This window comes from Megalobrama amblycephala, linkage group LG14, assembly GCF_018812025.1.
Source record: "Megalobrama amblycephala isolate DHTTF-2021 linkage group LG14, ASM1881202v1, whole genome shotgun sequence".
In the NCBI taxonomy this organism is placed as follows: Eukaryota; Metazoa; Chordata; class Actinopteri; order Cypriniformes; family Xenocyprididae; genus Megalobrama; species Megalobrama amblycephala.
Genome location: NC_063057.1, coordinates 11,549,535 through 11,570,799, shown reverse-complemented (window position 1 = coordinate 11,570,799; position 21,265 = coordinate 11,549,535). Strand labels below are relative to the sequence as shown.

General features: G+C 39.9%; 1 protein-coding gene across 7 annotated transcripts in view; it reads right to left on the bottom strand.

Moving 5' to 3' along the window:
• The window catches only part of lmo3 (LIM domain only 3), a 53,722-nt gene extending 35,484 nt beyond the window's left edge, over nt 1-18,238 (bottom strand). The window contains exons 1-3 of one of the 7 annotated variants that reach the window (XM_048154853.1): nt 17,810-18,237; nt 10,351-10,574; nt 9,693-9,906 (exon numbers count right to left, since the gene is read on the bottom strand). In XM_048154853.1, coding sequence (XP_048010810.1) covers nt 9,693-9,906; nt 10,351-10,378 — 242 coding nt within the window. In that variant the 5' untranslated portion in view covers nt 10,379-10,574; nt 17,810-18,237. Of the gene's footprint in view, nt 1-9,692; nt 9,907-10,350; nt 10,575-12,553; nt 13,002-13,352; nt 13,831-14,463; nt 14,911-17,809 lie in introns of those variants that run through there. The other 6 variants (XM_048154851.1, XM_048154850.1, XM_048154852.1 and 3 more) reach the window with 6 other exon arrangements.
• Between the last annotated feature and the right edge of the window lie 3,027 nt (nt 18,239-21,265).

Here is a 21,265-nt window from a genome sequence, read left to right as displayed (position 1 = left end):
AAAGGTAGGGCGGATTAGGTCTTTATAGTCCTCTCCCAGATTAGATGGAAATCATAACACAGACCAGTGCACTGAACTCTGACCCCTCCAAAACCAATTTCATTTGGAGAGATTGGAGTGATGTAGTTGTATGTCTATGTGGTACAGTGGAGAAAATTAAAGCAGGATTTGTAATGCATTCAAAGTGAGAGTGCACGGGAGACGAGGTGAGCACAAATAAATTGCTGTCACTACCCTCCCACACACATCTCCGGCACCCTGTTTCAGTTATAACATTCATTTTAATGGAAACTTGTTGGATTAGAGGTGGTGTAGGGAGATTGGAGGAACACTTATTTGGAATTGCTCTGACCACAGAAATGCAACTATGCAGAGAACAACATCCTCTATTTTAAAAAGAGAGTCTTTGCAAAGACAAAAATAATGTTCAAAACTAAGTTAATTTTATATATACCCTGAGCAGTAGACTAATGTATTGTGCCTCAGTGTAGCCAGTGAATAAAGTTATACAGCGATTTACAAAATTTGTTTAAAGGGATTGATCACCCATACTATATAGGTGTTAAAAGTTTTTTTTTTATATTATTAAATTGTATTATATAGGCATAGTTGAGTAATTTGAATTATTTGTTTTCCATACAACAGAAGTGGATGAAGTATTATTTTTTTTTACTTAATAAATTGATCTAATATACGTACATTTTATAAATGATTATCATTTTAAAAATAATTTACAATTTATATATTATATTATTAAAAGTTGTATAGGCACAGTAAATTAAATAAATTAATATATGTTAATGATTTGTTTAAGTAGATGGTATGTATTTTATAACTATAATAAGTAAAAATAATTATATTTTATAAACAATAAAATTTTTAAAAGTACTTTTATATTATATGATATGATATTTTATTGAATAAATTGTGAATTTATTCATTAAAACAAATTCATTCATTTGTGTGTGTGTGTGTGTGTGTGTGTGTGTGTGTGTGTGTGAACTATTCCTCTTCTTATTTGTTTATTTATTTATATTCAAAGTTTAGGCCACAGAATGGGGTGGGAAGATGGTGGAAATTGTGACTGGAGGTGGAAGTGGGGAGTGAGACATCCAAATGCTCTGTCTTTGCCCTGTCCTGTTCTAATAGATAGCTTCGTGCTTTGGCAAAAGGTATGCTTAACAGTGCCAGGTGGTGACATCTTAATTTTTCACGGCTGGAAACATGGCCGTGCCCTACTCCCCAATCGCTCCCATGCATTATTCCTGCCTTAAGCACTCATCCTCTGGGGAAGCAAGGAGGGGGGATGGGGTATTGTTTTACAAGGCGCCCAGCTGCGGCCTAGTTGCCTTGCCCTGGGTTCTTTTCAAGGAGTTGTCGTGGGTGACCCCCTCTGGCTGACAGTTATTAATAATAACGCACAGCGGGGAATAGTTCACCTTGTGGCGGTGGAGCGGCCGTTGCTGTTTAGAGGCTCGCTGTGCAGCCTCAAGGGGCACGAATCATACAGGACGCTACGGGGAACAAATAAAACAAACAGTGGGTAAGCGCGTAAAAAGACGGTGAAATTCTTAGCTATAAACTTTTTTTGGGTCATTATTGTAGTTGTTGGAGTAGATTTATGATAGCTTGTACTATGTTAAATTAGCTTGTACTGTTATATTACTTTTCACGAACTCCAGGGTGCCTACATAGGTGTTTGAAAACTACATTTTAAATGTAAATTACCATTTATCTCATCAGTGCAGCTTCATTTGAAAGTGTCCCAATTTCAAGAGCAAAATAGTGCACCAAAAACCAAGTGCATCTTCAAGAAGAATGCAAAAGCACTAAAGCTCGAGTTTCCATTCATTGTAATTGCATGGAAAAAGGCGACTTGTGCGTTCTTCATAATTTCTCCTCGTGTTCCACAGTTGAAGGAACGTCATACGAGTTTGGAACGACATGCAAATGATTCATTTTTGTGTGAACAAATTTACTCTTGAGTGAAAACGAAAACCTGGCTTGCATGAAAGCTGGTCATCACAAGGTTTCATTCGCAGTATCAAAGACCAGAGCTCAGCAGAAAGGAACAGAGGACGGTGAGGGGCTGTCTAATGAGACGGGGGGGGGATAAAGAGGTAAAGTGTCCAGAGCCGCAACACCATTAAAATCTTCACCGGGAAGAAGCCCTTTTGTACACGCTGAGTGCTCTGTTGTAACGAGTGCCGTTGAGACTGAACGCTATCCGGGGCTGTGAGAGACGGCGCACCCGCTGAATCCACACCTCAAGTGCCTGTGATCCCGCAACACTAAGGGCCACTCCTATTGGAGCACCTCTCTATGAGGATTTACCTCCTTAAAGTCATCAATATTTCCTCTTGTGAAATCAGAGTTCATAAGGCCAAACAGTCTTGTTGTCTGAAAATGACACTGGGATAAATCAAACTCTCCATGAGCACAAACTTGAGTCTGCTATAGTTTGGACATTAAATACTTTCAGAAAGTTGATGTCTAAAACTTTTTTAAACAACACTTTGCTGATTGTTTTTAATTATTATGGATGTTGTGACCAGTTACTGTACCTAAATTATACATTTTTTTCTTAGACATTAATTAAAATTTTAACACTGATTTAAAAAAAAAGTTAATGGACATATTATGCATCAACTTCCCACATAATAGAGATTCCGGCAATTGTTTTCTTGGCTAATTAGACTGTGTAACACAAACAAACCGTAGATGGGGAAAAAAAGACTTTAAAACAAAAGTATAATATAAATCTATAAAACAAAAATAATGTTTTACATCACAAGGCTGTAATTACAAATGACAATAATACTTTCTTTTCTTTCTTTTAATACTATTCTTTCATTAGCTTTAAGAAAAAATCCATTCTTTAAAAGACAGGAAAGGGAAAAAACAATTACAGCACAGGTGCACCCAAAGAAAACCGCTTTATGTAGGGTGCAGAGTGTTTTCAAAAGCAGACCTTGCAAACGCATCCCCCAGGGCCTAGAAATTTGTCAGCTAGAGATGGCGCTGCCAACAAAAGTAACACAGGATGCTCATAAAGAATCTTAATGTTTTAAAACCAAACAACATGCGTTTGAAGTGTTGTGTAGCATTTTAATCACACTGAAAAGAAACATCTTAACATGAATGGTAAATTGTTCTTCTGTCAACTGTTTTGTTTTATGTCTGTCATTAAAGGATTTTATCTTAATGGTCTTTATTCAAACAGCATATTTCACCTCTGTTTTATGCCAGTCTTTTTTGCTGTAGACTAGAAATGGTCTGAGCACGGATTTGATTTCAAAACAAAATATTATATTAACCTTAAAAATTAGACTTTAAACAGCTATGCCTAACTGTGCTAAAGTGTGTAGTTAGATCTTCATCTGAAGCAGTTGTGACCATTGTCATTAAAATTAAAATTTTGTCATTACTTACTCACCCTCAATGGTTCCAAACCTGTATGAGATTCTTTCTTCTACACAAAAGATATTTTAAAGAATTTGGGGCAGTTGATAGCACCCATTGACTTCCATAGTAGGAAAAAAAATACTATGGTAGTCAATGGATGCCATCAACTGTCTGGTAACCAACATTCTTCGAAATATCTTCTTTTGTGTTCAGCAGAAGAAAGAAACTCATACAGGTTTGGAACTTGAGGGTAAGCAAATTTTTCATGTTTGGGTGAATTATCCTTTTAACATTACCACAAAGATGTCGAAGCGTTTTAGTTTTAGCCGCGTTTTAGCCGCATTTCTTCGCGCCGCAACAGCTAAAAGCTATCTACACTGAACGTGACAACCAACCGTTGCAAAGCACTTGGACAACATCAGAAATAGAACGGGGAATCTGTCTGTTTACTGTCGGGAATTTGTTGTCGCATTGCGATTATAATGGGTTCTATTGTCTTTTGAAGCGTTGCGCCGCTAATGTCTGCTGTAGACACGGTGTTAGTTTATCCTCTACTTTTAAACTCTAGCTTTCAAAGCATACTCTAAATTTAAAGTTGGTAAATTAAAGCTAATTCAAAAAGTAACTAATCCCATTGAAGCCATTTAAAGGCACAATATTTTTAAATATATAACTCCAATATAATTTTTTTTTTTTTTTTTTATCATTAGAGTACTATTTATTGGTCACAAAAATGTGGATCTTATTTATGGTGAGGCATTAAACTTGAATAAGTAAATTGACACTAAAAACACACTAATTTATATATGATTAAAAAACAGAGTGACAAACAGTAGACTTGAACTGAATATTACAACAATTCAAAATGCTTTTGTATTCCCAGCGTCATAATTTTATTTGATTTTTTTTATCTGAATGAACTTGTTCGTTTCAAAGTTCGTATGAGAAAAATGACAGCCTGCTTGTCTCTAGTGTGTGTGCATGACAAAAACCAGCAATTTACATTATTCATGGTACTGTACTACTTATGTAAAAGTTCCTGGAAAAGCTTGAGTATTTTGTCAACAGCTAAACTATTGTCATGTTAGTAACTCCCCAACACTTATCCTGGCTGTAAAACACAAAGTAAAATGCTAGCAATGCTCTGTTTTAGCACTCTTGTGTTTGTTATAACTGAAATCCTGCTTAAAGCCCTTTAGAGACAGAGAGCACTGCTCTGTTTGTGAACATCTGCACTGGTCATTAGAACAAGAGATGGCCTCAATCTTTCAGCTAGCTTCAAAATAACTGAAGAAAACACAAGACAAACTACACCGGGCTGCGCTGCGCTAGTCCCGCCGGACAGACCGGGCTAACCTATAACAGACAACACAGCAACGACTTTGTGACTTCAGTGTCATGTCAGCTTACAATAAATGCGTTTATATTTGAGAATTATTGCTCTTATCAGCTGAGGGCATAAACTAGAGCACCGGAGAACTAGAGAACTTCTGAACTAGAAGTTATGCATTTGTGACCTTTTCAAAATTACAAGGAGAGTGTTAGCAGGTTAGCCGAGGAAAAAAAATGAGTATTGCACACCTGCACAGCACCCAAAACATAGATTAAACTAAAATAGCTGATTGGACACAGTTTGTGTTGAGGTCCACATACTGCGATTTTTCAAATAATTTGTCTCTGTCTCCATAGGTGGTGACTCTTTGGACTGCTCAGTGGCACAAACCCAAGTATGATGCTTCTTATGTTTTCAAGGGCGATACTAGCCGAACATCACTTTGCATGAATGCGTAGAGCAATGATTGCATCCAAGGTATGCTATTTTTTCTTTTATAAAGTATGTAAGCCACCTGCAGTTTTTAATACAACTACTTTATCTTGGCACTGTCCTGTCATTCAAATTGTACATCCTGAAATCATGATTTCATCAAGCAAAAAGGTAATTATATCTTTATCTGTAAGAGTGCAACCAAAATGAATCACAAAACCAATTCTGTTCAGCACAATTGGTTAAAGTTCCTGACTTTAAAGATTACTCTCATTTTGTTGACCTACAGATAAACATATGGCACATCCATAAATGCATACAATCTACGGCGTGACTCCAGATGCAAATACTGTATGAAAAAGTGAAAGATACATTTTTATGGTTCATTTCCAAAAGTTTACACAGCACAAGGTAGATGCAGAGCACAAAGTGGTTCCTGAATGAGGGGCGAGAGGAGAAAAAAATACAAGTTATTACAACCAAACCATGCTTTACATGTTGGTTATCTTTCACCGATAGCCAGCTTTCCATAACGGTAATAAATCCAGTCATGTTGACTGCTCTGTGAGTTTGCTTGCATTTACAATCTTAGTAAAACCACTGTAGAGGAAAATTGAAGTTGGATTTAAAAAAAAATGAATGAATAGATAGATAAATAAATAAGTGGTCACCCTGCGCTGTCTTTAAAATGGATGCCTTGAAATTTACAGTTTTCCATTAACTGATGCCTAACAGCTTCCCTCTCCCTCCTTGCATCATGGGCTTTCCTGTCTGTAACTACTTTCTGACGGGGTTCATTTCTGCCCGTTTCTCAACTTAAATGTGTCCGTGGCTTTTTTGTCTGTGCCTTTTAACTTTATCGCACCCTGCTATGAAACGTAACCGCGTCGGCATAAACACTGGCACGCCGGTTATTACCTTTATCATCAATGGAGATGTCCGCACGGTATCAAAAGAATCATTTGTTGTCGATCTGACAGGCCAATACCATTTACCCATATTTTGAGAGCAATACGAGCATGGAGTCGGACCCGATAATGCTTTCCATCAATAATTACCTTCTTGATGCTTTGAATATGAATCGAATGATATTCTATCTCCAGACTAAAACGATTTCTCCCTTCGACTACAAAAAACCCCCACATCATATTTGATAATGCGTACTAAGGGAGACAGGTCTGGGAAGGCATAAATCTTTTTTTTTTTTTTCCTTATTTAATTTGTTTTTGTGTGTGTTGCGATAGGGATTATTATTTCTCAGCTGGTGGGATCACATCGCTCATGGTTGTAGACCCCTGAAGAATTCTATTAACCCTGGTTATGTCAGCCTTAATAACATGCCACACTGCTAAACAGGACTGGATTGATTCTGTGCGGACGTGGGGGTGGGGAATCTTGTATAATAAATCCAAGCATAATTTACTTGGAATAAGAAATAGAACACAGAACAAAGAGGAAGGGATTAAGTCTATCTCTTATCTCGCCGGCACTAACTTAAGGAAATAAATAAGGAAACGATCCAATCGAGGGGAGTGCATTGGAGCGCTCTGTAGAACTGCCGATTGATTGGCTCGTCAATGAAGGCTGCTTTTCTTTTGTTGTGTTGCAGATGTGATTTGAGGAACTGGGACCGTGCCATACTCGCCCCTAATTTGCTGCTGGTGAGGAGACGGCGAGCCGGAGGCACGGGAAGACCACTCATGTGATGGCCAGAATCGAATCAATTCAGTCACCTTGAACTTTGAAGATGAAAGAATCACATGGGTGCAGTTGGCCTCTCTCCTCCCTCGTTATCGGTGAGGTATTATTAAAAGGCTCTTTATTAAAAGAAATATTACAGATCATACACAACGGTTGCAACTAGTCCAAACCATCACCGTATCGCAAAGACTGATCTACATGTCTCCTAATGGCACATCTGGTGCCATCTATCTCGTCGCCGTTGTTGTTTGAAGCACAAACTTGTGAGCGTCGTCGTGAATGAAGATGCAGTTTAGCAGGGCACAGTCAATGAGGCTTACTGCAAGATGGTAATCTCAGCCTGCCTCTGGCCCTCTGGCGATGCTTTACAGTCACGTTTCCCCAAAGCCTGCTTGTGTACCGCGCCTAATGGAGACTCTCTCATCGCCCATGCCAAAATTAAATGAACTGTGCCATTTCAAAGCGCCTCCTGCCTACTGTAGCTTCTAGCACACTCACAAAGCTGTGACTCCCTGGAGCGTCCCGTTGAGCATTTACATCATTTTATATACATACAGTAGCACAAACGTGTACGCGAGTTTACTAACATGAACGTGCGTAACTGTTACGTAAAGACACAGAGTACAGCTGCATGATGTATTTTATGATATAAGTATATCATTTTTAACCATATTGCAAAATAAACAGTGTAATAATGCTGTGGTAAGTAAATTATTTGACTGCATTAATTCCTCAAGTTAAAGGGTTAGTTCACCCAAAAAATGGCATTACTATTACATGTTTACACTACATATATGATGTCACAAGTACACACACTTAACATAAAACAATTGCAGAATATTCTCTACATCTCCATTAAAGGGTTAGTTCACCCAAAAATGAAACCTACTCATACTCACCCTAATGTCGTTCCAAACCTGCAAGACCTTTGTTCATCTTCGGAACACAAATTAAGATATTTTTGATGAAATCCGAGAGGTTTCTTTTTTATCTTCCATAGAAAGCAACAAAATTACCACATTCAAGATCCAGAGGAGTAGTAAAGACATTGTTAAAATGGTCAACGTGACTACGGTGTTAAACTTTAATCTTAGCGGCCAATACTGAGCCAGCATTCGGAAATAAACACAGAAGCCTGCACTGCATTCACTGCGTCAACTGTGTATGGCAACAGTTCAAATTGTTAAATAAAGTCATTATTTTTGTTTTGTTTTGGCGCACAAAAAGTATTCTCGTCGCTTCATAAAATTAAGGTTGAACCACTGTAGTCACGTTGACTATTTTAACAATGTCTTTACTACTTCTTTGACCCTTGAATGTGGTAATTTTGTTGCTTTCTATGGGAGCTAAAAAAAAAAAACTCTCGGATTTCATTAAAAATATCTTAATTTGTGTTTTGAAGAAGAACGAAGGTCTTACGGGTTTGGAACGACATTAGTACTTAATGACAGAATTTTCATTTTTGGGTGAACTAACCATTTAATGGAGATGCAGAGAATATCCTGCAAATGTGTACGTACTTGTGACATAAACTTAATATAAGACATCATATTTGACCTCATATATGTAGTGTAAACAAGTAGTATTAATGCCAATGTGAGATGAAAAATACATACTGTACAATTTGACAAAAATTATATATTTTTTTTTTAATTTTTTATATTTCATCATGTATTACTATTTATTTATTAATATTTATTTGATGATATATTTAAAATAATGACAATAATTAAAAAAGACTACTTGTAAATTGTGTGTGGCCAATCAAAGGTCAAATACCACAAACCTCTTCAGTCACACATAGTCCATGAAAAACACGCTCTAAGAGTTTTAGATTTCAATCTGATTGTCATAAATTCTGGAGGATTTTTTTTTTTTTTTTTTGAGAAGTTTGAGTGATGCTTTCTTTGGCCAGAATGAACTAGATATGTGTCATTATTTTCTGCCTTTGAATCTACTTTGAAAAAATCGGCATTTTGGCCGATTTTAGGTGTATGCATCTTTTTTCATTCTTGGATTGTTTAATCATTTGGATGTGAAGAATTGTGGATATACATTTGGTGCATGGTCTTTTAGACAAATGTTTGTGACTATGGCCTTCTTCATTTGTCATTTTAAATCTTCTTAAAAATAACTGAAATTGATGTGATTGCATCAAAAGTTAACTGCATATCATATATTTCCAACTCATCGTACAACCCTACAAGAAAGTAGCTTATGCACTCTTTCCTTTTTACTCATTAGGACAGAACTAAGAGGGTGAGGAATATTTTTAAGAGTGACCTTAAGCCTTTTAGCCAAAAATGTATACTAGCAGACATGTTGCTTTAAAACTGATGCATGTTGGGAACATGGATACAGAAAAGTACAGAATTGAGAGGTTGGGTTTCTAAGGGAACCCTTCCATCAGTGGACAAAGGTAAGCTGATTGAACAAGAACCAGGGTGGTCTCTTGCTAAACAATGCCCTTCTATCAAGCCTCAGTGTGTTGATTGGATCCAACAAGTGAATCCATTGAAAACTCACAGAAATGGGAGCAGTTTATAGGCTCATAAAGATCCCCTTTGAGCTCCTTTTCTATTATGAAGAGCAAAGGATATCTAACAGCATGGGAGAACTCTGGGCATTAAGGGCGGCCATTAAAGCCAGTGTTAACAGCAATATGGCTTTTTGTGGCACTTGCTTTGTTTGGGATTTGACGTAAGGCCCTTAGAGAGGTCTCTTTTAAATGTGGTACAGATTCAGCTGTTTTCAGTGACATTTTGTGCTTGTAGTGTCTAGAATGCGTGTTATGATACAAAGAGTGAGTTTTTCCTCTTACCGTAGGTAGTCCCTCCGACAGAGGATGAGGTTGGCTTTGGTGTACAGCGTAGAGCCCACCTCTCCGAGACGGCAGTCGCAGCAGGCGCACTTGAGGCAGTCTTCGTGCCAGTACTTGTCCAGGGCCTTCAGCAGGTAGCGGTCCTTGATTTTTCGGTTGCAGCCGGCACAGCCCTTTGGCTTGGTGTCCGGCTGGACGGAGAGCATTTGTATACCTGCGGAGAAAGGCAACAAGGGGCAAAACGAAGGTGAGAACATGGTTCCTGGTTACTTTTGAAAGGTAAATCATGTGCTCTGCATTTCAGTCAAGAGGTGAACACACACTTTTTAGTCAACAATAACAAGAAGCCAATGTAGCTAACATCCTCCTCTTCCCCCTCTTTAGGGGAGTGGCCAAAGCTTGCCCTCAGAGCAGGCATTGTGTAGCCCTTTACAGGGCGTGAAAGGGCTTTGTTGGGTAGAGAGGGAACAATGTGAGCTCATGCTGAAGGCCTGTAATTAGTATTCTCCTTCCATACAGAGGAAAGTAAGCTGTACCCCGCTCCCCCCACTCCATCCCCTCTTTTTGTCCAGGCCCAAAAAGTTTCTGTCCTACATTTTTACAAGTACGTCTGATTCTGTACCATTGTCCTGCCACTGAGACAGTCCCCATTTCTCACCTTGTGCAGGAGAAGCTGTCAGAGCCATAGATTCCACCTAATGTATATGCTGCTCTTGGAGGGGGGTGAGAGCGCAAGCACTGAGAAATTGCGAACTTTGAGTGAGAGGGTCACCGAGAGATTTCTCAGCTGTGGTAAATTGAGTGTCTCTGTCTGAATTGAGGACCTCCCTCGGGATAGTTATAATGCGCTCTTCGTTGCGATGCGTTGTCCGGGCAATCTCGCTGAAATACATTTATAGAGGAATATGAGATTAAAAAGCCTTGTTTGGAATTCATGAATCTCTCTTGACAAGAAAAGTTTGTGAAACATCTGGTGTAACATTTAGGACATTTTTTTTGGTAGATTTCCCAAAAATGAAATTTCTGACATCATTTACTCACTCTCATGTCATTACAAACTAGTTTGACAACTTTATTGAATGGATAAAACATATGCAATGAACGTTAATCAAGGCTTTCAACCTCTAACATCATCTTTTGCGTTCTACAGAAGTCATATTGGTTTGGAAGGACATGAGGGTGAGTAAATGTTGGAATTTATTTTTGGGTGCACTATCCCTTTAAATAGTCGTGCATGTCAACACATTTGGAGACCATTAAGACTCTGCCCTATAACAGAGAGAGAGAGAGTTTGCCGCTTCCTTTTTTTTTTAACATGTGGCCTTGACGATAATTACTTTCAAAAATGATTTGCCAAAAGCGTGGCAGTTGGCCCTCACAGAAAATAAACAAGACAGTGCACCAATTAGTAAGACTGAGGACAGGTGTGAAATTGTTTCAATTCAACTGAGCATTACAATGCAGGGAAAGGAACAGCAGGTAGCCGATCCCTCTAGGGTCATAATTATAGCCTAGAGCAAATATCTGATGCAGTACCATAGGCTTAGACTGTGAACAACTTCTTTCTGCTGTAGGACCATGCTCGTTAAGATGTAGGAACATTCAATGAAAACGAGGCAAGGGATAATGATGATTCCTTCGACCTCGCTGGTGTTTTTATGCCGCTTTATTTTGAGTTTATTCAAAGGCGAGGGCTTGATGAGGGGAAAACAGCAAGGAGGCACATCAGACAGGTAGCACCGCCACACTGTTTGTCCCATTGTGTTTAAGCTGTTGAGCTTTTAATTGGCTGGATTGGATTGTAAGAGGAGCACACGGCTGATTTCCTCTGCTATGCATCCTTGTTCTGTCCCACTCATCCGCACCATCCCAGCTCGCCTGGTTAACACAACAAAGTCACCGCCTCTCATTACCAAGCCAGAGAAGTTAGTTTCGACTCCCCTTGGTCTACAATCATGGTTGGTCCCAAATGAATCGATTGTGGCACAGACTAACTAGCCCTTCTATTCAAAAGACTGGATGCCCAATTCCATTTTCTCTAATGGGAGTGTGGGATGTTCATGGCCTCATTGATTTCTATATCAAACGGTGAACAAAAGATTCATCTAACACACTGGAATCAGCCATTTTAAAGAACACAGAAACCGAATGATATTTCCACCAATGCAGAATAGTGTACAGAGCTAATCTGGTAGTGTTTCCTGCGCTAATGTTCTATGAATCTACATTACAACATGACCATTTAATCCGATTCCTGAAGACATGACTCTTATGAAGTTGTTCTTTTTAGTGAATCGGAATCATCGTGACCAGTGTAGTTCGATTCCTGGCCGAATGTCTATTAAGAGTCAGTTCTTTTTATTGAATCAAAAACGTAGGCTACAGCGCGACTAGCATACCCCGAACCCCGAGTCGGTTCTTTTTAGTGAATCATATACATGCAGCGCTACAAGTGTAGTCCGAGTCCTAAATGACTCTTATGAACCGGTTCTTTTAGCGAACTGATTCACTTTTGAATCAGTACTAGCTGTTACTGAATTTATCTGATGCTTGATTGAACCGCAATTATTACTTTAGTCATGTTCGACTCGAAATGAACCAAGATACTTTATGTATTAAGGCTCGTGGGACTTAAATCTGTGTCGTTACTGAGTGAATGTCATAAGATGTACATTTACAGATACGTATGAGTTTTGTTATAATTAGTAAGGCTGTTTTATGAAGAAAAAAAATCAATAGGCTACTTAATGACATATGTGACCACATTTTTGTTTAGCATTTTCCTTTTATATAGCCTGAATAGTACCAATTATTAGACCGCATTTACGTTGCCTTAGAGATGTCTATGAAAAGTCACTAACCTGTGTAAACGCATCTTTTGAAAGAACTGAAATACATTTATTTCTTATTTGTTATACAGGTTCTGCTGAAATATAAAACGATCTCAGGGGTTGGCAATTGCTGAGGGCAGTAAATCCAAAACGAATCGCAGTTTTCACGGAATATTTCTTCCTCAAGAGTACACAAAGAATCATTAATGGAACCGTTAAGGAATCGGAATCGTTACGCGCAATCGACTTCGCAACTAAAATCGTTAAACGCTCATCCCTACAGGCCTGGGACATTGGGTGTCTTTTTTTGTCTTTGCTCGCTCACTCATATCTTTCATTATGTCCCGTTCGCATAGTGATACGATGCTCTTTGTGCGCTTCACTGTTCGCAGATACTGATGGGGAAATTTCAGGCTAGACTTGGCAAACACCGAGCGCAAAGTACCAATTTGATTTCACATCACAGCTGCGCGAGCCGGAGATGCTGACATTTCACCCTCTTATCAGTTTAATTACTGTTGCCATGGCAGCGTAGTGCACGGAAAAGGCCAATAAGATTTGCAGCTTGCAAAATGACGAAATGAAACCGTTAACGTGTTAGAAACGATGATACGCAACGGCACACCACATTAACGTTATTTACAATTGTTTAAGCAAACCACGAAAATCCACACGGGAGGGAAATGAAGAAAATGCGTCGCTTCGGTCAAATGCAGCTGTATTGGGTTAGACAAAACTGCCGCTATACGCATAGAAACATCCCAACTACTCAGCCACACATTTAAACACATCACACTCACGTTGATTTGAGGCAAAACAGAGCTCTTACCGAAACTTTTCTCCCTTTTCTGCATTGGTTGACCCGCTTCGGCTCCCAGAAACACCATGCAACAAGACGAGGCGCGAGCCAAAGATGCGCGTGAAGTGAGCAGCTGTATGCGCGCGAGGGTGCTTCGCTTTTGTTACAAGTAACAATCCACCTCGCTTCGCCAGAAAAGAGTGAAAACGTCGAAAACACCAATCAACAAAACACGGAAGGGAAAAAAAGAAAGAGCGAGCCGCTATCGCTCAGCGCCACACGCTGTTAAGACTCCGTTTGTCACAACAGTGCTCGACTATGAAATTAGATCGACCAGCAGCCGTGGCGAGGCAAGTGGCGGCGAACAAATGACAGCGGATGACAAAGGCATATGCTTTACCCCTTCGCGCGCGCCGTAATCTTATAATCCTATCGTGCCTCTCGCTATTCGCCTATTTCAGTGCGCGTACAGTAAAAGGCACGAAGTTGGATGTATACAAGGGACAACAAACAGGAACTCGCATACTAAAAGGAATTCATATTTTCTCCAGCATTTACGAACTACATTTGTTCTGATGCCTGGAATATTTTTTAGAATATAAACACAAATTCAACCTTGACTACATTTCCAACATCTTTTGCAAATTCTTTCAAGCTTTAAAAAGTGTACTGAATATACAAAATTAATCATTGGTTTTATTTACAAACTTTAATGTAAAGAAAGTGCGTACATTAAAATGCATGTAATGCACATCCTATATGAGTCTTACAGGCTATATTATATCCAGTGTTGTTTAAGTGCTGTCTTATTGAGTTAATACTGTATATCTCTTGTTTGTGATTTATAGTTGGATGTATGTTAAGCGTTGCAACGTAGTAAGACACATTTCATTTTCGCAAAAATGTCAACACACCTAAGTTTGACTTTGCTGGATCAGTTTATCTGAAATAATTTGAATCACATGAGCAAATGATCCGATGAATCTACTTATGGCATACATTGAATTTTCTATTAAACATCAAGGACAACTAAAAGCAACCTCGGCTAATTAGGCAGTTAGTTTCGCTGTGTAGCTATTTAGGACCAAAAGAATGAGAACATGTTCGTTCGGAAAAGACAATTAAAGCACAGCACACTCACCTTCTTGACCAAGTTATGCAGAAGGTTAACTTAGGATAGAGCACCGACTCCAACTCAATATTCCTCGGAGCAAAAGTTCACGAATCTGACATTGCACCGCGGATAAGAGTGATCTTCAGGTTGAAAATAATGAGGTCCACATGGATCATCTACGAGTAGTTGTTCGCACCAAAAGCTACAGGTGTTCTCGCGCGAGCCGTCATGTATTGAGTATTCTGAGAAGGCTCACAACAACTTGCCCATCAGTGAGTGAGGAACGAGGAATAGTGAAGCCTAGCTTTATTATCTTCAAACCCAATCCCTCACCAGTGAGACATTACACGAAGAGGAAAAGGTCATTCGGTTATTACCGACAGCCGGAGTAACGGAGCGCGCGCTCGCTAACACAAACTTAATGCTCACCTCTCTGAGACGCGCGCGCAAACATGCTGTGAGCTCTGTACTACACGTTTAGACTCGCTCTCTCTCTCTTTGTTTTAGAAGCTAGGCAACAATTTCGTAGTGCAAGAGTATCATAGCAGAACCTATCTAATTCATAAAACACATAAATTAATGTAGGCTATACATGTGTCTATCATTTTAACGACAGCTTTTTGTGCACGTGCAACTGTTTTACTAGTAGCCTAATTGTCTACCTATTAAAACAGGCAAATGCATTATGAAAAATTACAAAAAGAACAAAAAGGCTTTTACATACTAATGCATTATGTAAGAACCTTAAGTTTTACAAGTAACTTTTTTTCTGTGTCATTAGAAAACCATCTAACTATGCTTTAAAGGAACCAGAAGCCATACTGATAATTTCAAAAACTTTTTATCTCCAAATAAATCCTATAAAACAAAAATGGTTCTTGATAATGACACAAACGTACTTTCTAATTATAAGGAACTGCAGTATGCGACTGAGGAACATTTAATTTTAAGAATTTAAGAATATATATATATAACATTACAGTATATGCTATTGGACTTGTACAGAACTGCTGAGAACATCAGGTGCAGATCATTTTTCAAATGCATGAATATTTTGATATGAAATCAACACACCTAATTCATTCAGTATTTAAGTGATTAATTCAATAATTGTTTACAGGCTATGTTGGTTCAGAGCAAATTAATCAGAGCTGTGTTGATTGATTTTGAAAAACAATTAATGCAATCTAAAGCAGTGTTTTATAACCATTTTTTTATAACCATTCCTGTCAATAAGTACACCTTTACCTGCACCAAACCAGAAAAGGGTTATGCTGGTTCATCATATTATTATGTTGGATATCATTCAGCATTATCATTATTTTGAAAGTCACATAACAACAACCAATACTGTTGGTGTAAAACAGACTCACCAAGTAGTACTTTATTAAACTTACACTTATTACGCACATTATTTTGTTTTCTGTCCTTTTGCAAAACCAAAATCTTTCTAGGTAACCCCTTAGTTGGAAATCACTGATCTAAGGTACTTAAAAGGCTAATTATTTTAAGCTTCAACACACTGATCATTCACAGAAAAATAAAAAATGTAAGAGCTGTAAGAAATAATAAAAAAAGCAATATCAGCTTGCCGACATTTTTACCTGTAATCACTAATCACACGTTTAAAAAAACCCGTTTTAGTAAGAAAAAAATATCTGATGACTTCTGAATAAGCCTACGATATCTTGCACTTTGTGTGTGACCTCTTGTGTCTGAAAGTGTTACACTTATTGGTTTGTCTGCAGCCGCTTAGGCCTAAATCAAGCCGTATTACCCCAGGCCAAACAATGAACATTTTCCCTTATTGAACTTTCATGCTATGTGATTGCTGTGCACCTGCAAGATCAAAGTCCATGAATATCCAGACAAAAATTTTAGCTGTGTATGTGGGTGTGTGTGAGAGAGAGCAATACATTTCACTGTTTTCGCAGTTGCTTTTTCAGCCTGTGTTTCTATTCCTCGCCCATTGGTTACACCTGTTCACTCTAATTAGCACTGCTTGATGCCCATGTTGCCGAGGTAGGATGAATCACAGGCCTTCAGTGCCACCTACCCTCCCTCCCCACACACATACACACACACAGAGAGAGAAAAGGAAACATAATCACACACTCACTGTAGAGTTTATTTTCTGTCATGGCCCAAAAGTAGTCATTTATCGTCAGCCCAGTTTGGAAGTGACTAAACTGAGAATGTGGAGACAGAGAACTGATGGTAACAGAGTTGAGTAGTGGTAAGATTGTGGCCCCATGCCAATCACTCTCTGCCTAAAATACAGCAGTAATGAGATGGGTCATAAAATGCTCCTCGCTTCCATTATGAGTGATGAGATGCATTAAAGCTGACAGGGTATTACCTGCCAGTAATTAGGTTTTGTCATGGATTGAATTATTTCAAAGCGGGCTATCTTGGTAATCATGCAATTTGCGGGGGAGACGGTTTAAGCTGAGTAAAAGGGAGCGAGCGAGCGAGCGAGAGAGAGAGAGTAGGGGACGCTATAACCCCTTTTTCTTTCTCTACCCTCCCGCCACCACTTCATCTCACGCATTATCACGTCAATTATTCACCGAAGATATCTGAATTATTGGGGGTGATGAGCTAGAGAGTGCCATCATCAGACTGTGCCGCGCGAGGTGAACACAGCAGTCCGTCACGTTACGTGACGCTCGCGCGAAACAGTCCAGCCCGCGTGGAGGGAAGCGCGCGCAGTCTTGGCGAACGGACGTCGTTAAAATGAAGAGCTGCTTATTATTTCACCTCACTCTCTCTCACTCGCTCACTCTCCCCCTCTTTCCCTCTCTCTTTCACTCACAGACTTGCGATATAACGTCAGCAAAGAGAGGGATATCCGACAGAAGACCACCCCACTTCATCCGAGCGCGAAGAATGCAGGTTCGTTTTTGTGGTAGAAATGAAAGCGGGAGTTTAATTACCGGGCTTCACAAGGGAGGAAAATCTTTTTCGGGTAGGATTGGAGTAAAAAAAATATATTTCTTGGTACTCTTACCCTGGTTTAAGCCTCCTTTGAGCATCTCCAGCGACCATTCATTTCACGGAAGCTTCAACTTAATCCCAGTTTTAAACCGCTGCTAGTAACATACAGAGAATCTAATGCTCTCGCGCACCCACCACAGTCACTCACAATGTAATAGACGTAACCGACTCTAACTCTTCGCTTCCTTATTTAGGAGAGAAAACAAAGTAGTTCCTTTATCCTAACAACCTTAATTAGAACAAAAGACCATCACCAATTAGTTCCGGTTTAGGGTCAAATTAAAACACTGCACGAATAAACGTTTCCAAGCTGCTTAATGAGGCTGCAGATCAGAATATGTTTGAGGAGGAAAAATCTGATTGAAAGATACTGTACCGAGGAAAAGTTGCCGATTAAGAGGAGATGGTAGTTCAAATATAGCCGGTTCCCTTGTCAAGTTCCAGGCGAGCGGGTTAAAAACGTGCAGCCCGCCTCAGTGCAACTCCTCCTCGCTCCCGCTCTAAAAAGATTCCCCTCCTTCTCCCCACGACGGCTGTTTCTTCGCTCGTGGTCTCGTTCCCTCCCTGGCAGCAAAGCAAAACAGACCTGAGCCGGCCCGCACGTCTCCTCGCCTATTTAAGCACCTTCACCAGGTCCCTAGTTAGCAGCACACTCCAGCTCATCCAAGAAGCTGACAAGCACCGTTAGGGAAGGCAGCGCATGTTGCTCTAATGGACCTCATTAAGTTCTACTTACAGATGTTCTCTTAACATAATTGATCTGCAGCGAGTTGAGAGGACGGCAACCTATTCCCTAGCCCCCAATTATGGCCCGGTAATTAGATCCCCAACCTCCAGTTCTCCACATTCACCCTTCTAACATTCCGAAATATCAAAGTATCTCTTTCTCTCAAAGCAAACCTTCCTGCCTCCCCCACCACCTAACCTTCGTGTCTCCACCTCCTTTGCTCCCTCCCCTCCCTAAGACTCCATTCCTCTGACAGTATTGACAGTCAGATCTGCTAACCTTTGTAGTGAAGCCAGACTTAGTAGTGCACTCACTCCAATTGACAGAGCTCAGTCTAGCTTTTTTCCCCTCTCGTTTTTTGCTCTCTCTCTTTCTCTCCTTTTCTCTCCCTGCTGAAATACCCAGGGAAAGAGTGAAGGATGGAGCCTGAGACACGTATGGAGGGGGGAGATGGATGGATAAAAAACAAGTTTGCACTTTTTGATAAAAGGTTGTAATGATAATATCTGTCAGGGGAGGATCTCTTTTTTTGCACAATGCCTTTTTATCTTTAATAATTCCACTGATGGTGAATGTGAGTGCAGAAGGGAGAGGCAGGTGGTGTGAACGGTGAGCAGAGATGGTGCAGCGTTTATAATGCCAATCAGAGCCACTCCCTCCATCCGCTTAATTATCTGCCTTGCTAAAAAAAAAGAAGCACTTTAGGGAAATGAGAATGTCACGCTTACGCACTTAAAAGAGGAGACTGTTTCGTCACACAGGGAGAGGAGGAAGTTAGGGTGAGTGCGCCTGGTGCCAATCATCTGCGTAAATTTTTCTAGATCATGTACTGTTTGTGATGTGAACTTGACATGACTGTGTAGGCAGCGAAGCTTTGGGAGAGCGCAAACATGGCAATATGTGATTTTTGTTTTCTTTTGATGTCTTACAGGAGTTCAATTAAAGTTCAAAGTGGTCCAGTCTGTAAATTTACTTCCATAACTTGCACTTCCAAACCAAGCATTTTAATATTGGTAAATACTGAGAATTCAAAGTTCAACCAATCCAAATCTAAATGAAAAAATCCCCTCGCATGAAATGTTTCCATGGGTTCCCCCAATGGCATGGATTCCTATTGAGATGACTGTATATATACACTGGTTTTCCAAAGTTACTAGCCACTAAGCATTTTCATTGACCACAATTTTGTGTTTACGTGAATACTCACCAAGACTGGCATTTTGGCATTATCTTGTGTGTATTTAACTGTTTAAGTGCAATAAGCTGTGAAAAAGAACTCATACTGAGAGGCGGCTTTATGTGCGCACACTTTGAGTGTGAGCACAAAATCTGCGGGAATGAGTAAAATAATGCACAATACATGCAGTCCTATGCCTAAAATCAATTCTATTCTGTGGAAAATGAGTATTGGAAACGTTTCAGATATTTCAGTATCGATATGTCTAAAAAATTCAGTATTTTTGACAACACTACATTGTACCTAGTTTATTATTTAAGGTGCCTTTTTAAAAGACTGCAATAGAAAAAAATGTACACTGAACAAATTTATAAATGCAACACTTTTGTTTTTGCCCCCATTTTTCATGAGCTGAACTCAAAGATCTCAGACTTTTTCTATGTACACAAAAGGCCTGTTTCTCTCAAATATTGTTTCAAATAATATGGTCCGAAAATCAATCAGTATCTAGTGTGACCACCATTTTCCTCACACAGTGCAACACATCTCCTTCGCATAGAGTTGATCAGGTTGTTGATTGTAGCCTGTGGAATGTTGTTCCACTCCTCTTCAATGGCTGTGCGAAGTTGCTGGATATTGGCAGGAACTGGAACACGCTGTCGTATACGCCGATCCAGAGCATCCCAAACATGCTCAATGGGTGACATGTCCGGTGAGTATGCTGGCCATGCAAGAACTGGGATGTTTCCAGCTTCTAGGAATTGTGTACAGATCCTTGCAACATGGGGCCGTGCATTATCATGCTGCAATATGAGGTGATGGTCGCGGATTAATGGCACAACAGTGGGCCTCAGGATCTCATCACGGTATCTCTGTGCATTCAAAATGCCATCAATAAAATGCACCTGTGTTTGTTGTCCATAACATACGCCTGCCCATACCATAACCCCACCCCCACCATGGGCCCACTCGATCCACAACGTTGACATCAGCAAACCGCTCACCCACACAACGCCATACATGCTGTCTTGACTGTGAGCATTTGCCAACTCAAGTCGGTTACGACAACGAACTGCAGTCAGGACGAGACCCTGATGAGGACGACGAGCATGCAGATGAGCTTCCCTGAGACAGTTTCTGACAGTTTGTGCAGAAATTCTTTGGTTATGCAAACCGATTGTTGCAGCAGCTGTCCGGGTGGCTGGTCTCAGACGATCTTGGAGGTGAAGATGCTGGATGTGGAGGTCCTGGGCTGGTGTGGTTACACGTGGTCTGTGGTTGTGAGGCCGGTTGGATGTACTGCCAAATTCTCTGAAACGCCTTTGGAGACGGCTTATGGTAGAGAAATGAACATTCAATTCACGGGCAACAGCTCTGGTGGACATTCCTGCAGTCAGCATGCCAATTGCACACTCCCTCAAAACTTGCGACATCTATAGCATTGTGCTGTGTGATAAAACTGCACATTTTAGAGTGGCCTTTTATTGTGGCCAGCCTAAGGCACACCTGTGCAATAATCATGCTGTCTAATCAGCATCTTGATATGCCACACCTGTGAGGTGGATGGATTATCTAAGGAAAAGTGCACAGATTTAGACAGATTTGACAGATTTGTGAACAATATTTGAGAGAAATAGGCCTTTTGTGTACATAGAAAAAGTCTTAGATCTTTGAGTTCAGCTCATGAAAAATGGGGGCAAAAACAAAAGTGTTGCGTTTATAATTTTGTTCAGTGTATATTATTTCAACCCACCAAAGTGGCTAGTACACGTTACACGCCACTGCTGAAATACACCCACTGACTAGCAGGTGTTAATGTCAAGCCCTGTGCATATAGATCAGGCATAACATTATGCCCACCTTCCTAATATTGTGTTGGTCCCCCTTTTGCTACCAAAACAGCCCTGACCTGTCAAGGCATGGACTCC